The sequence below is a fragment of the Mobula hypostoma genome, chromosome 4 (assembly GCF_963921235.1).
Source record: "Mobula hypostoma chromosome 4, sMobHyp1.1, whole genome shotgun sequence".
Lineage (NCBI taxonomy): Eukaryota > Metazoa > Chordata > Chondrichthyes > Myliobatiformes > Myliobatidae > Mobula > Mobula hypostoma.
Genome location: NC_086100.1, coordinates 17908737 through 17924026, shown reverse-complemented (window position 1 = coordinate 17924026; position 15290 = coordinate 17908737). Strand labels below are relative to the sequence as shown.

The window sequence follows — 15290 nt, the reverse complement described above, 5'->3', positions numbered from 1 at the left end:
TCACTGACCTCAAATAGGAATTCTGCCAGCTAAACCTGCAAATAATAATTATCTCTCAGTCAAAAACTTCTCAGATTAATTAAAGGCAATAGATAAGATCCTATTCTGTTTATTATTAAGGTCAAGTGCATTTTCAATTGTTATTCAACCATACACATTAATGATATGTTTACCATACACATAGCATGTATACAGCTAAATGAAACAGCATTCCTGAGGGGCCAAGGTGCAAAATAGTACATACATTTTGCATACAGCACATACAGTTACATTAGCAGACAGTCACAAAACAATATTAGCACAAGTCCCTAAGTGATATGGCCTGAAGATTGATGGTACATGGAATGTTTTCTTGGAGCCATGTTTCTGCAAGAACAAGCATGCAGCAGCTCCTCATCTCACAATAGGTCAGATCCATTGATTGGAAAATGCCTGTGAAGTTAGCTGATGCTGTTACTTTAGCTCTTGCCATATTCCAGATCAGGCTAGTGAGAGATGTATCTCTCTTGTGCACACCAGCATTAAAGTTCTATAAGACAGAGAACCTTGAGGTTGTATAGAGTACACATGCTTTGATAATAAATGAACTTTGAGAAAACTGGAGCCCTCAGACCACATGCAGCCACTGCTCTTCGACAATCCCGCTCTTGTAGCCAGGGCATTCAGTGTTAATTATGTTTGATTTACTTGTTCACTGGTTTAAACTCTTTGAATTTGTTGTTTGTGAAGCACTTGCTGAAGCTGCTTTTTAATTTTATAGGTATATGAATGCCAACACGACCTTTTGACATGTATGAAAATTAATTTCAATAGCATTTCATATGTAGAACACCAAACTCAGTTGAGCGCACCTATATCATCCACACTTGAACTTCATTCCTGTAAATAGGTTGGTGAAATGAGGAACTGAGCTGTCAGTTTTATTAAGGCTGTCAGATGAAAGCACTGTCAAATGGAAAAACAGCTAAATGAGATTGTAATGCTAGTCTTCATTAATGAAAGGCATTATGAAAGGAGCGTGCTCGATGGGCCAAATGGCCTAAATTTGCTCCTATATCTTATGATTTTCTCTATAATCTTTATCCTTCCTGCATGTGAGGTGAGGTGTGGCTGCCCTGAGCTTTGTTCAAACAATCAACAATAAAGAGCAATTGCTCTGATTTCTTCAAAACTTAGCAATATATTAAAAAATGTTCAAGCTTAATGAAAATTGGCCATAGGCCTGTTAGGGCAACAGCCTGTTCCGGTCCAACCATTTTGCTGTCACTGTTAAGAAAGCTCACCAACATCTCTACTTCATCAGGCGGTTGAAGAAATTCAGCCTGTCTCTGTTGACTCTTCCAAATTTTTAACAATGAGTTCTGTTTGGATGCGTATCCGCTTGGGATGGCAACTGCTCTGCACGTGACCGCAAGAAACTGCAGAGAGATGTGGCACAGCTCAGCTCAGCATCATCACAGACCCCACCCAGCCCAAACATCCTCTCTTCTCCCTTTCCCATCAGACTAAAAATACAAAATTCTGAAAGCATGTACCACTAGCCTCAAGGACAGCTTCTGTCAGGCTGTTATCAGGCTCTTGTATGATATGTTAGACTCTTGGCCTCACAATTTACCTTAGTATGATCTTGCACTTTATCTTTTACCCACACTGCATTCTTTTGGTAGCTTTTACATTTTATTTTGCTTTTTTTTTGTTTTATCTTGTCCTAGCTCAATGCACTGTGTGATGATTTGATCTGTATGAACGGTATACATAACAAGCTTTTCACTCTAGCTCAGTACATGTGAGAATAATAAACCCATAAGCCCCCTGGCTGGCACAAGTAATGGTATCATTAACAGCATATGCTACTCAGTTTTTCACTGAGGAAGATCTCTGGTTGAGCTATATTGAATTTGCTTATCTTAATTGTGACATTAGGCAGAGGTCCAATGATTATGTGAAGAACTCTTGGTTCAGGAGTAGGTTCCTCAGCACCAGGGCATACGCATTATTGCAGTTGCTTTGCAGCTCTGGAGACCCAGGTTCGATCCTTGGTTGTCAGACTTTGAGGAGCATTTTTATGATTACCTGAGTTTGCCCCAGATGCTTTATTTTCTTCCCAAAGTTATGCTGGTTGGTACGTTAATTAGCTGATATAAATTGCCCTGTGCACCTGAATCAGGTGTGAAGGGTTTTGTGGGAATCAGCAGAGATAGGGGAAAAAAATGTGAATTGCATTGAGAGGTTCCTGATTGTCAGCATGGATGGAGTGGTCTGAAGAGCTGACTGTATAACTTCCTGCCTTTACCCTAATCATTTTCAGAGACTTCTAATCCAGTTGTGTAACAAATGGGAAGAGTTTCCAACTGTTGGAGAAGGCAGGCCTGCAATGGCATCTGTACGGTGATGCCAACAGGCTCAATAAACTGATTAGAAAGGCTGGCTCTGTTATAGGAGTCAACTGGACGCATTGGAGGTTGTGGTAGAACATAGGACCCTACGGAAAATTTTGGCAATTCTGGACAATGTTTCTCACCCTCTACATGCCACCTTGGCTGAACTGAGCAGCACTTTTAGTAATAGGCTAAGACAACTGTGCTGTTTCAAAGAGCGCTCTGTGAGGTCATTCCTACCCTCGGCCATTAGGCTCCATAATGAGTCAACCTGTAGCTGGGCAAGTGATGACCCCCTCCTGTTAGACTGTTTGTAGTAACTTTATTTTATTCTTTCTACTTTTAATATTTATATCTGTGCACTTGTAATGCTACTGTGACACTGTAATTTCCTCTGGAATCAATAAAGTATCTATCTATTCTATTCCATTCTCTTGTCAGTAATGCACCTAGTGGCAAGGAGTTTGTTGATATTCACCATTAAGGCATGCATAGATGGAGTTTCCCGATAGCCACCCATTATAATTATACTTCCCAGTCCGACATGTTGGTCTGTGGACTCCTCTATGGTCATGATGAGCCAATCCCCATTCTGGCTCCCCTCGCACCTCTTCTCATCTGCCCATCACCTACCTCTGGATCTCCTCCTTCCCTTTCTCCCATGGTCCACTCTCCTTTCCTATCAGATTCCTTCTTCTTCAGCCCTTTAACTCTTCCACCCATCACCTCCCAACTTCCTACCTCATTCCCCCTCCCCCACTTACCTACCTTCCTCCTCACCTGGTTTCAAATATCATCTGTTGACTTGTACTTTTTCCCCCTCCTCTCACCTTCTTATTCTATCTTCTTGCCCATTCCATATCAGTCTGGGTGTGAAGGGTCTTACCCCAAAAGATTGATATTTATTTCCCTCCATCGATGCTGCCTGGTTCCTCCAACACTCTGCATGTGTTCCTCAGGATTCCCAGTATCTGAAGAATCTTGTTATGCAAGTACATAACATTAATTTCAAGGAGATGCTGTTGTCTGAGGAAATGCATCTAGCGAGAATCATTAGGGGAAGAAGAAGAAAGTCGTAAAAGTTTAAAATTGTAGATTTAAAATGAGTTTGGCAAAAGTAAAAGCCTAAGAGATTTAAAGTGAATCTGTGCTGAGCTCAGTGCACCAGAGGTTTTTGATGGCTCATGCATTTTGGAGTTCTTTTTCTAAGCTTGTGTAATTGGCATCTAATGCTGTGCCATGTGCACTAATTCTGTTTTAATGATGCTAGTTCAAGGATTAACATTGGGCAGATTTCCTGCAATAAATAAATCTCCTGCTTTTTTTTTGAAAGATGGATACTTTTAATTCCAACTCAGAAGGCAGACAAGACCTCAGTTTCATGGACAGTAGCACTATGATACCTATGATTTGATTTTTTTTTTCATAGCATGAAGAAGAACCTCCTCAGAACATGAAACCACAAACTGCAGATAAACAACTGTCAAAAACAGCTCTCAAAAATCAGAAGAAAAGAGAAGCACGAAAGGCAGCAAAGCAGGTATTCTTTTCTGTTACTGATTGGGAGCTCTGAAGTACCAAATACCGCATCACTTTCCCCTACACACCTTTGCTGTTTGGGTATGGCACTGATTTTCAGGAGATGAAATTGTCAGTCACTTGGACAGAAGAGTGGCCAACTGAAACCAGGAAATCGGAATTAGATTTAATTTCATTGATTTCAAGTTCAAGTTGATCATCATTCAACTGTAGACATGTATACAGCTAAACAATACAACTTTCCTCGGGAACCAAGGTACAAAATACAGTACATATATACATCACAGAAAATAGTATTAACAGATAAAAAGTATTCTGTAGATATACAAGTTGACATTAAGTGCATATACAATAGTGTACTGCTACTGGTTCCTTAAAGTTGTTCTAGCTGGGAGTAGTAATGGGGATAAGCTCACAATACCTACTAAATTATCTTATAGTGTTATGGTCTAAATGGTGTGTGTCTCAAATGGCTTCTGACTACCAAGTCTGGCTTCTGCCTTCATATGTGGCTTAACTTCTAAGCCTGGCGGAACCATTTCTGTTGACAGGAGGAGCAAAGGCAAGTTACTGGTGCGTTAAGATCGCTTTGGGCAGAGAGGGCTTGCCAGCTGTGACTTGGCAGTTCATCTAGGAGAAGGAAAACTCTGATCTCAAACCTCCATTATCTTGCGGCTATACCCATTCATGGGGAAGACTTCAGGTGTAAACCCTGAGGAAAAATCGGGAGTTGGAGTTCCTAATGCAGTCCTATATTGAACTCAACGCTGACTAGCAACTCCTGTGATACTGCTGGTGCCAAACTGTATTGGTCTCTGCCGTTCCTTTGGAATCGTCAGCTGTGTGGAGAAAGGGAGCCTGCTACATGGGCGACAGTGTGCTCTCCATATTGTACTGCCCTGACTGCTGGGATGCAACATCCATGGTCACCCACGCCCACTGGAGGCCCTCAAGACTCTGCTACTGTCACTGTCATAAATAATATGTGCTGGCCAGCAGTAGTGTGTTCAGAAGTCTCATGGCCTGGGAGAAGAAGCTGTTACCCATCCTACCAGTCCATGTTCTTGCACTGCGGTACCTTCTGCCTGATGGTGGGAGGTCAAAGAGGGGTCTTTGACAATGCTGAGGGCTCTGCAACCACAGCACTTCTGGTGTGTATCCTGGAGGTGGGGGGGGGGGCGGGCGTGGTGGTGCTGAGAGAGACCCTGATGAGTCTCTCAACAGTCCTCACAATCCACTGCAGTCAGATGCCTTGTCTCACATGGGTGTGTTGCTGTGCAGCAGCAGTGCAGTGCAAAGGTATCATATTACTGTAAATTACAAAAATACATACACGGTCAAAAAAACAATGTTCGTCGGCGTTCAGAAATCAGATGACCAAGTGTGGAATGTTGCATTCGGAAGAGCAAATAAAGGAGTGTATGGTCACTGATCCCTGAAGATTGTAGAACATTGACATTAAACTAAATCCCTTCAGCCTGTACGTGATCCATTGCTTGTAGATTCATATCTAAAAGCCTCTTAGATTCTACTTTAATAGGTAAAGGTGAATGATTACTGTCTTTTTTCCTCAGAGCAGGGGAATCTAAAACTAGAGGATATAGGTTTAAGGTGAGAGGGGAAGGATTTAAAGGGGACCTGCAGGGTAACTTCCTCAACTGAGATTGGTAGGTATATGGAACGAGGTGCCAGGGGAAATGATAATGGCAGTGTTTAACAGGTGTGTGGATAGCGAAGCTTTGGAGCAATATGGGCCAAATGCAGCCAGATGGCACTAGCTCAGCTCAGCATGTAGGAACATCAAGGCCATGCTTCTGTGCTCCATGAATCTATGAATTGATACTTTCATTTGTTATCGGAAGTACCGTGCTGTGCAAAAGTCTTGGACAGATATATATAGCTAGGGCGCCTAAGACTTTTGCACAGTACTGTAGTAACTTTATGTATTGCACTATACTGCTACTGTTGCAAAAATACAAAAAGAAATTTCATGACATTTATGAGTGACGATAAACCTGATTCTGATATGGCTGTCTATTGTTGACTGAGAGTGGGAAGGGGGCAGGGAGAGGGGAAATCATGATTGGAAAAGGGGGCCATTCCCCCACCTCGGCACTCCTTCTCTGCCATCGGCCCCACACCCCTCCCGTGGCGCTTAGGGTTGCCAACTTTCTCACTCCCAAATAAGGGACAAAAGTCGCAGTCAAATACGGGATACTTGTGTTTACCCCGATAAAGACTACCATGACCATGAAGCCTTGTGCGGGCAGCTGTGTGTGCATACGTGACGTGCACATGCATATACATGCCAATTTTTTTCTACAAGTCCGTTTTGGCTTAATCTTCTCGATTCTGATACACTGTACATACACTATTTCTGCTTTATATAGGCTGTGTATTTATCATATCATTCCTGCTTTTACTATATGTTAGTGTTATTTTAGGTTTTATGTGTTATTGGTATGATTTGGTAGGTTATTTTTTGGGTCTGGGAACGCTCAAAAAATTTTCCCATATAAATTAATGGTAACTGCTTCTGTGCTTTACGCCATTTCGGCTTACGAAAGGTTTCATAGGAACGCTCTACCTTAGCAGGGGGGAAATACAGGACAAGAGCGGTCCCGGATGGGACAAACCAATTTAGCCCAATATACGGGATGTCCCAGCTAATATGGGACAGTTGGCAACCCTAGTGGCGCTCCACCCCGGCCATTCCCAATATCCTTTACTCCCACCAAATTTACAAACTCATTCTCTGCTCCACATTGACAAGTACAGTACTATGCCAAAGTCTTAGTGTCTCTCTCTCTCCCTCTCTCTCTCCCCCTCCCTCCCTCTCTCATATATATATTACACACACACACACACACACACACATATAGATACGTGTGTGTGCGTGACTACACAGTATTGTATATGTTATAAAACTGGAAGGTTATGTCAGAACTGTAAAGTTAATCCATACGTAAGGATGTTTGCAATGTGGTAACTCTGTTCCAAGGGCATAGTAAAGAGGAAATAAGTAAATGTATAATTAGGAATAAAGGAATTATTGCCACTAGAAAATTTTAATTGAGAAAATATTGGATAGGCTGGACTGTTCTAGGTAAATGAGACAGGCTGGATTGAATTAAATTGTATAAAATCATAAGGCTTTGATGAGGAAGATAGGATGGAGCATCAATAGGCAGCAGAGATGGGGAGGAATTGGGAGGAATAATTAGAAAAGAGTAGAACGGTTTTCATGCTGTGGTTAGTGGGCTCTGAAACTCACTGAGAATGTGACTGTGGAGGTGGAAACTGTTATATTTAAAAGGTATCTGATGAGCTATAACCTGCAAGGCTGTTAGGGAGAGCTGAAAAATGCAATTAAACTGGCTAACACTTGGCATGGTCTCAATAGAACAAGCAACCTCCTACAGTGTTGTAAGATTATTCTACATCCTTGTACAGGATGTGATTATTGCTGATAAAGCCAGAATTTATTGTCTGTCGTTAGCTGCTTCCTAGCTTACTGGAACAATGCACAAAAAGCAGGAGGAACTCAGCTTGCATAGAGGAAAATGGACTGTTGATATTTCTAGTCGAGACCCTTCATCCGGACTTCATCTATATGCGTGTTGCCCCGGTCTCTTGTGCCTCCTCTCTGTAGTCTACGAGGTCATTTCAGCAGTTCGTTAAGAGTGGCTGGGTGTTGGAGAATTGTTAGATCATATCATTAAAGATGACTGATTTCCTGCCTTGAGTATTTTGAACCAGACAGTGTGATTCTGTCAAACGAATAAAAGTTCTGACTGTTTACAAGTGGAGAGAGATACTTGCTGATCAACCCCTTGCCCCTCCACTTTATTTCCAGCAGGAGAGCAGATCTGAGGTCATACAAGAAGTACCGACTGACCCTGAACCTAGAGTGGTCCCTTGTGCTGAGAGCCATGGCGACCCTGAAATAGAGAAAAAAATCAAGAACATCAAGAAGGTAAGTTCAGTGGAAAATGTATGGAAGGGTGGAATTAGGGGTGAGAGTAATGTCAATGACAGAAAGGAAAAGCACCATAGGCTCAATAAATTAATAAGTTGCATAAGGTCCCCTTTTTCTCACAGAAGTCAGCTTCTGAAGTTTGATGGTTATCTTGCAAAACTGTTATGATTCATCTTAACTGTAAGCTCCTCTCTGTTGCAGAAACTTAAAGCGATTGAACAGTTAAAAGAACAAGAAGCTTCTGGCAAGCAACTGGAAAAGAACCAGGTGCCAATTATTAGTTCTCATGTCAGGAGTTGTGCACTTTTAATAGAACATAGAACAGTACAGACATAGAACAGTACAGACCCTTCAGCCCACAATGTGCTGACCTTTAAGATCAATCTAACCCTCCATTTTCCTGCTATCCATGTGCCTAGCTAAGAGATTTTTAAATACCTCTTATTTATCTTGTGGGAAGTATCAAGTATAACCTTTTTTATTGAGTTTATTTAGAAATAAATAAAATTAAAATTCAGCATGGTACCACCCACACGGACTCTGGGAGAACGTATAACCTCCTTACATACAGCAACTAGAATTGAACCCAGATGGCTGGCTCTGTAATAGCATTACACTAAATGCTGTGGTAGAGTGCCATTTTATGGATTGGATTTGATTCTCGTCAGCCTGAGGAATGTAGCTTTGGGGACTGGCTGTTGCCCAGTAGCCACTGTTCAGGCCTGTTGCCTCACTGAAGTTGCAGATCTGTGTATGCAATCTTATGTGTGTGTACTTTCCCCTTTAACAGCAATCATTCAGGAAATTGCACTCTCAAAATGCTTGAAGAACTCAGCAGGCCAGACAGCATCTATGGAAATTGCACTGCTTAGTTTACTTTGTCTCTTTTGAAATATATTTGCAGAACCTCAAATGTAAATTCTTCCATGAACCAATAGAATTGGTCTGGCAGAATAGAAAATAACTTGCATTCTAAATATAGATGATTAAAAATACCTTATATTCACTCTCCAAAGTACTGCCATTGACTTGGGTTACGTTTTTATAGAAACCGGTTACTTAATGTACTCTATCATGTTTCCCCATGAGGAATGTGATTGCCGGGATTCTGGAGGTACAGTAGCTGTACAATTAGATATGGTGCAGCGTGTCCTGTCACCACAGCTGATATCTGATTTCAATGAGCATTTCTGATTTTATTGTAGTTTGATGCCTTATTGCTCTCAAATAATTTTCACAGACTAATACTTTTTTTCAAAGCACTGCCAGGGTTATTCGCAAGAACTCTTGTTTATTCTTTCCATTTCTGGCCATGGATCGCTAAGCTATAATGGTTTGGTAGCTGCAAACACGAAATCTGCAGATGCTGGAATTTCAAGCAACACACAAAAAGTTGCTGGTGAACGCAGCAGGCCAGGCAGCATCTCTAGGAAGTCCTGATAAAGGATCTCGGCCCGAAACGTCGACTGTACCTCTTCCTCTTGGCTCCATCCCTCCCCCTCCTGTCTTCTCCTATCATTTCGGATCTCCCCCTCCCCCTCCCACTTTCAAATCTCTTACTAGCTCTTCTTTCAGTTAGTCCTGATGAAGGGTCTCGGCCCGAAACGTCAACTGTACCTCTTCCTAGAGATGCAGGACCTCTTCCTAGAGATGCTGCCTGGCCTACTATGTTCACCAGCAACTTTTTTGTGTGTTGCATGGTTTGGTAGCCATCTTGTTTGAAGCCAGATTGTCCTGATGAGATTATAGTTAAAAAATGGAAACTCTCTGATCTTTGGTTTCAATTTATCAAATGAGCTGTTTGGGGGGAGAATCTAAAATTTGTCTTTTTTTGTTATTAAAATTTTCTTTTTCTCGGGTTATTATTATTTTATGCAATTTTTGTTTTACTCTATCTCTCTCCATTTATAGTTGGAGAAAATGCAGAAAGAAGAAGCACTTTTGAAGGAACTGGAGGACCTAGAACTAGGTCTGTAAATTTACCCAAGAGGATTGCAATACCTGGTTTCACATAACTACGGAAAATTTCATTGTGAGATTTAAGTGAAAAAAATCTATATTCTATGCAATGTAAAAGACAGTGTTAAATGAAGTTATGTATTAGGATAAGAGAATAAAGAAACACTCTACTGACAATAGCTTGTACTACTTTAGATCCATTGTTAAAGATTAACATTATCCTGCTTAATGTGTGAAAGAGCGTGCATTTCATCACAGTGCCTTGAAAAAGTATTCTTCTCCCACCCTTTGTTCATATAAATGAGTATTACAGCCGGGGGTTTTGATCAATTCAACCGAGAATTTTTATTTGTGAATCACATTCTCCTTTTTCACAGTAGAGTCCAAAGAAAAAGGAAAATTGTAAAGCATAAAAAACTAAAAATTCAAAAACTGAAATATCAGCAGTTCAAAAGTATTCACCCCCCTTTGCTCAGGATACATCTGACACGTATCATTTCAATTTTTTTACGCTGTACAATTTTCCCCGTTTTTTGAGGGGTTCTGTGGGGAAAAAAGAACGTGATTCACAAATAATTGTCTGTAAATTGATACGAAGCCCTGGTTGTAATACTCATTTATGTGAACAAACAGTTAGGGGCTGAATAATTTTTCAAAGAACTGTAGAAGATTTTACAACATCAGGATACAGTATCCCAACAAAGGATTCACTGGACTTTTGAACATTAGGAGTAGCAGCAGACTAGGTCATTTGGAGTAGCCGTTGAACATTAGGAGTAGCAGCAGAGTGGACCATAAGATATAGGAGCAGAAGTAGGCCATTTGGCGCATCGAGTCCATTCCACCATTCAATCATGGGCTGATCTAATCCTTCCAGTCATCCCCACAACCCTGCCTTCTCCCCATACCACTTGATGCCCTGGCTAATCAGGAACCTATCTATCTCTGCCTTAAATACACCCAATGACTTGGCTTCCACAGCCGCTCGTGGCAACAAATTCCACAGACTTACCTCCCGCTGACTAAAGTAATTTCTCCGCATCTTTGTTCTAAATGGACATCCTTCAATCCTGAAGTTGTGCCCTCTTGTCCTAGACTCTCCTACCATGGGAAATAACTTTGCCGTATCTAATCTGTTCGGGCCTTTTAACATTCAGAATGTTTCTATAAGATTCCCCCTCATTCTCCTGAACTCCAGGGAATACAGCCCAAGAGCTACCTTCCTTATAAGGTAACCCTTTCATTCCTGGAATCATTCTCATGAATCTTCTCTGAACCCCGTCCAATGTCAGTATATACTTTCTAAAATAGGGAGCCCAAAACTGCACACAATACTCCAAGAGTGGTCTCACGAGTGCCTTATAGAGCCTCAACATTATATCCCTACTCTTATAATCTAGATTTCTAGAAATGAATGCCAACATTGCATTTGCCTTCTTCACCACCGACTCAACCTGGAGGTTAACCTTTAGGGTATCCTGCACAAGGACTCCCAAGTCCCTTTGCATCTCTGCATTTTGAATTCTCTCCCCATCTAAATAATAGTCTGCCCATTTATTTCTTCCATCATAGTGCATGACCATACACTTTCCAACATTGTATTTCATTTGCCACTTCTTTGCCCATTCCCTTAAACTATCTAAGTCTCTCCACAGGCTCTCTGTTTCCTCAACAATACCCGTCCTCCACCTATCTTTGTATCATCAGCAAACTTAGCCACAAATCCATTAATCCCATAGTCCAAATCATTGACATACATCGTAAAAAGCAGCGGTCCCAACACCAACCCCTGTGGAACTCCACTGGTAACCGGCAGCCAGTCAGAATAGGATCCCTTTATTCCCACTTTCTGTTTTCTGCCAATCAGCCAATGCTCCACCCATGCTAGTAACTCCCCTGTAATTCCATGGGCTCTCATCTTGATAAGCAGTCTCATGTGTGGCACCTTGTCAAAGGCCTTCTGAAAAATCAAGTACACCACAACTACTGCATCTCCTTTGTCTATCCTGCTTGTAATTTCCTCAAAAAATTGCAGTAGGCTAGTCAGGCAGGATCTTCCTTTCAGGAAACCATGCTGACTTTGGCCTGTCTTGTCATGTGCCTCCAGGTACTCTGTAATCTTATCCCCAACAATCGATTCCAACAACTTCCCAACCACTGATATCAGCCTAACAGGTCTATAGTTTCCTTTCTGCTCCCTCCCACCCTTCTTAAATTTGGAGTAGCCATTGAACATTAGGAGTAGCAACAGAGTAGGCAATTTGGCTGCTTTCTGCCAATCATCAAGGTCAAGGTTCATCTTCTACCTCTGAACTTTCTCGAAACTATCTCCGTATTCCTTGATTCCCATAAAGTTCAAAAATCTAACAATTTTTGTTTTGAGTAAATTCAGTGACTGGGTCTTCCAGGATCACAAATTCATTGCGAAGAAGGTTCTCCTCAACCAAGCCCTGCATTTTGAGACTATGGCTTGGGAATCTTCAAGCAGGAGAAACATTCTCCTGTGATCCAACCTGTGAGATCCTCCTGTCTTTCTCAAGTCAAGGAATGCTGACCCCATTCTCTGGAGCATCATCATTGTAGAAACATAGGAAAATGCAGAACTTAGTTTACGCACGATAAACCCCACTATCAAAGGTTAATTTATTATCAAGTTATGTATGCAGTATGCTACTCTGAGATTCTTCTTCTCCAGATAGCCACAAAACAAAGAAAAACCTTAGAAGTCAGTTGAGAGAGAAACAGCAAACCTACCAACATGATCATCAACTCCCCAAATCCACCTCCCCAGCATGAAAAACAAGAACATCGACCACCAAATCCTACCCCCCCCGCGCACAAAAACAACAAGGAACAACAGCAAATACACAATATAAAAACCATAAGACTGAAAAAATAGTCCATAGTCCAAAATCCATATGCAGAAATCTCGGTAACATTCACCAGCATAACTGACCAGCAAGATCTATTGGCCAGATAATCTCTGAGGCCAGTTCAGTGGGGAGACTGTTCTTCAAATCAACTGAGGTCTCTGTTGCCCCCCGCAAGATAAAATAGCATCCTACTTTTGCTTCAAAGACAATAATTCATTGAGCATTGTGGCCTTGCTATGTTGACGCTGGAATGTGTGGTGTCACTCAATGGCTGCCCACAGCACATCTTTAGGGTGTGTTAATTGTTAACGCTTTCCACTGTATGTTCTGATAGTATGTACATGTGATAAATAAATCTGAATCTGCGTACAGCGCTGTGTTGTCAGCCCAGTCTCTGGAGCAGTATTTGAACTCTGAAGTCAGAATTCCAGCACTGAGTCAAGGCTATGCCTCGACACAAAACTGGAGGGGAAAAAAGATCAGATTTGAACTCGATGTAAAAGAGTTTACAAAGATTATAATATTTAGATTTGCAAATGAATATCTGGTTTACAGCATTTTTAAACAGAATATATCATCTCACCAAGCTATTTAGCAATTAAACTCGCATTTTACCATTTTCTTTTAACTTCCTTTGATTTCCCAAAATTATTTATTTTGCCTTTCATGTCAGCAGCCTCTCAACCTCTTGATGTACATAGAAGCTGCATAGAAGGACTTAACATGAGGAAACCTTACTATCTACTTCCATTTGTTCATCCTCTATATTTCTTCCCCTAAATCAGTTAATAATCTAATATTTTGCCCATCCTCTAACTGAATATCCCTTTCGCCATCCAACTAGAAACAGATATAATATCACTGACATATGTCATGAAATGTTTTGTTTTGTGACAGCAGTACAGTCCAATGCGTAAAAATACAATAAGAAATATATTTTAAAAATTAAACTAATTTAGTCAAAGAGACAGCAAATGTAATGAGATAGTGTTCATGAGTTGGTGCATTATCTGTTCAGAAATCTGATGGCAGAGGGGAAAAAGCTGTTCTTAAGATGTTGAGTGTGTGTCGTTTGGCTCTTGTACCTCCTCCCTGATGGTAGCAATGAGAAGAGGGCATGTCCTGGGTGATGGGGGTCCTTAATGATGCATGCCGCCTTTCTGAGGCATCACCTTTAGAAAATCTCCTCAATCTGGGGAGGCTAGTGCCTATATGGATCTGGCAGAGTTTGCAACCTCCTGCAGCTTTTTCTGTGCCTCCATATGAGATAGTGATACAACCACTTAGAATACTCTCCATGGTATATATGTAAAAATTCGCTAGAGTATTTTATGATATAACAAATCTCAGATTCCTAATGAAATACTGTATAGATGCTGACGTGTTTGTAATTGCATTGATGTGTTGAACCCAGGATAGATTTTCAGGGATATTGACACCCGGGAACTTGAAACCGCTCACCCTTTCCACCGCTGACCACTTGAAGAGGACTGGTGTGTGTTTTCTCGACGTCTGCTTCCTGGTCCACAATCAATTCCTTGTCTTACGTTAAGAGCAAGGTTGTTATTGTGACACCACTCAATCAGCTGATTTATGTGAATCAAAATAGTCTCATGTTCCATGCAAACCACATTTCCCCCACAGCTATTTTTTAAAGATCTTTATTGGATTTTTCAAGCACAATGCTCATTTACAAAAGTTGTATAGATTGCTTCCAATTATTTTCTTTTTGTCATCCGAATATATTTGTTATTGAAGATTCCAAAATATGCTCTTCCAGAGATGTTAAACTGACTGGCATGTAATTAACTGAATGAACAATATTTGATAAATGTTTTAGCAATTTGTGCAAATAACTATGTTGCATTTGTGATTTTTTTTCAGCAGGCATCTGATAAACTAAATTTGAGACTTTTTATAATGTATCTTCATTTTATTAGTCTGCCAGCCTGAGTAAGACTTTAGCTGAAGGACAGAGTAAATTAGTCATCACTGGGAGCTTTTCTACCTCATGGGATGTGAACTTTAAAACAGAAGAATGTAAAGTGATTCATTTTGGGAAAATAATAGAGATTTGCATTCATGACAACACTCAAAGGAGAACACAGGGATCCTTATATAGAAATATTTTGAAGTGGGAGGAAATGTTTAAATGATGCTTGTATTTTATAAATCAAATACAAAGTGTTGGCAATGGCAGTTCAGTCAGCATTTGGTGAGAGAGAAACAGTAGACACATGACTTTTTGTCAATTCTGAAACTCGATTTCTCCCTTCATGACCCGTCGAATATTTCCAGCACTTTCTCCTTTTATTTCAGATCTAAATCAGAGTCAGGTTTATTATCACAGACGTAGCTTGTGAAATTTGTTATTTTGCAGCAGCAGAAGAATGCAATAAATAAAAATCCTACAAATTACAGTAAGAAATATGGTATGTAAAAAAAATACAGTGTAAAGAGAGAGTGAAATAGTGAGATAGTGTTCATGGGTAAAGTGGCAGTGTGGAGATACGTCTCTACCAAAGGAGGTGTAGGGCACTTCTTCCCTCCACTAGCCTGCAG

General features: G+C 40.8%; 1 protein-coding gene across 3 annotated transcripts in view; it reads left to right on the top strand.

Moving 5' to 3' along the window:
• Nucleotides 1–14749, top strand: part of eif2a (eukaryotic translation initiation factor 2A) — a 61640-nt gene extending 46891 nt beyond the window's left edge. Inside the window, exons 11-15 of one of the 3 annotated variants that reach the window (XM_063045358.1) lie at nucleotides 3808–3918; nucleotides 7774–7893; nucleotides 8098–8163; nucleotides 9808–9865; nucleotides 14143–14657. In XM_063045358.1, coding sequence (XP_062901428.1) covers nucleotides 3808–3918; nucleotides 7774–7893; nucleotides 8098–8163; nucleotides 9808–9865; nucleotides 14143–14147 — 360 coding nt within the window. In that variant the 3' untranslated portion in view covers nucleotides 14148–14657. Of the gene's footprint in view, nucleotides 1–3807; nucleotides 3919–7773; nucleotides 7894–8097; nucleotides 8164–9807 lie in introns of all 3 variants that reach the window. The other 2 variants (XM_063045357.1, XM_063045356.1) reach the window with 2 other exon arrangements.
• Nucleotides 14750–15290: the final 541 nt, after the last annotated feature.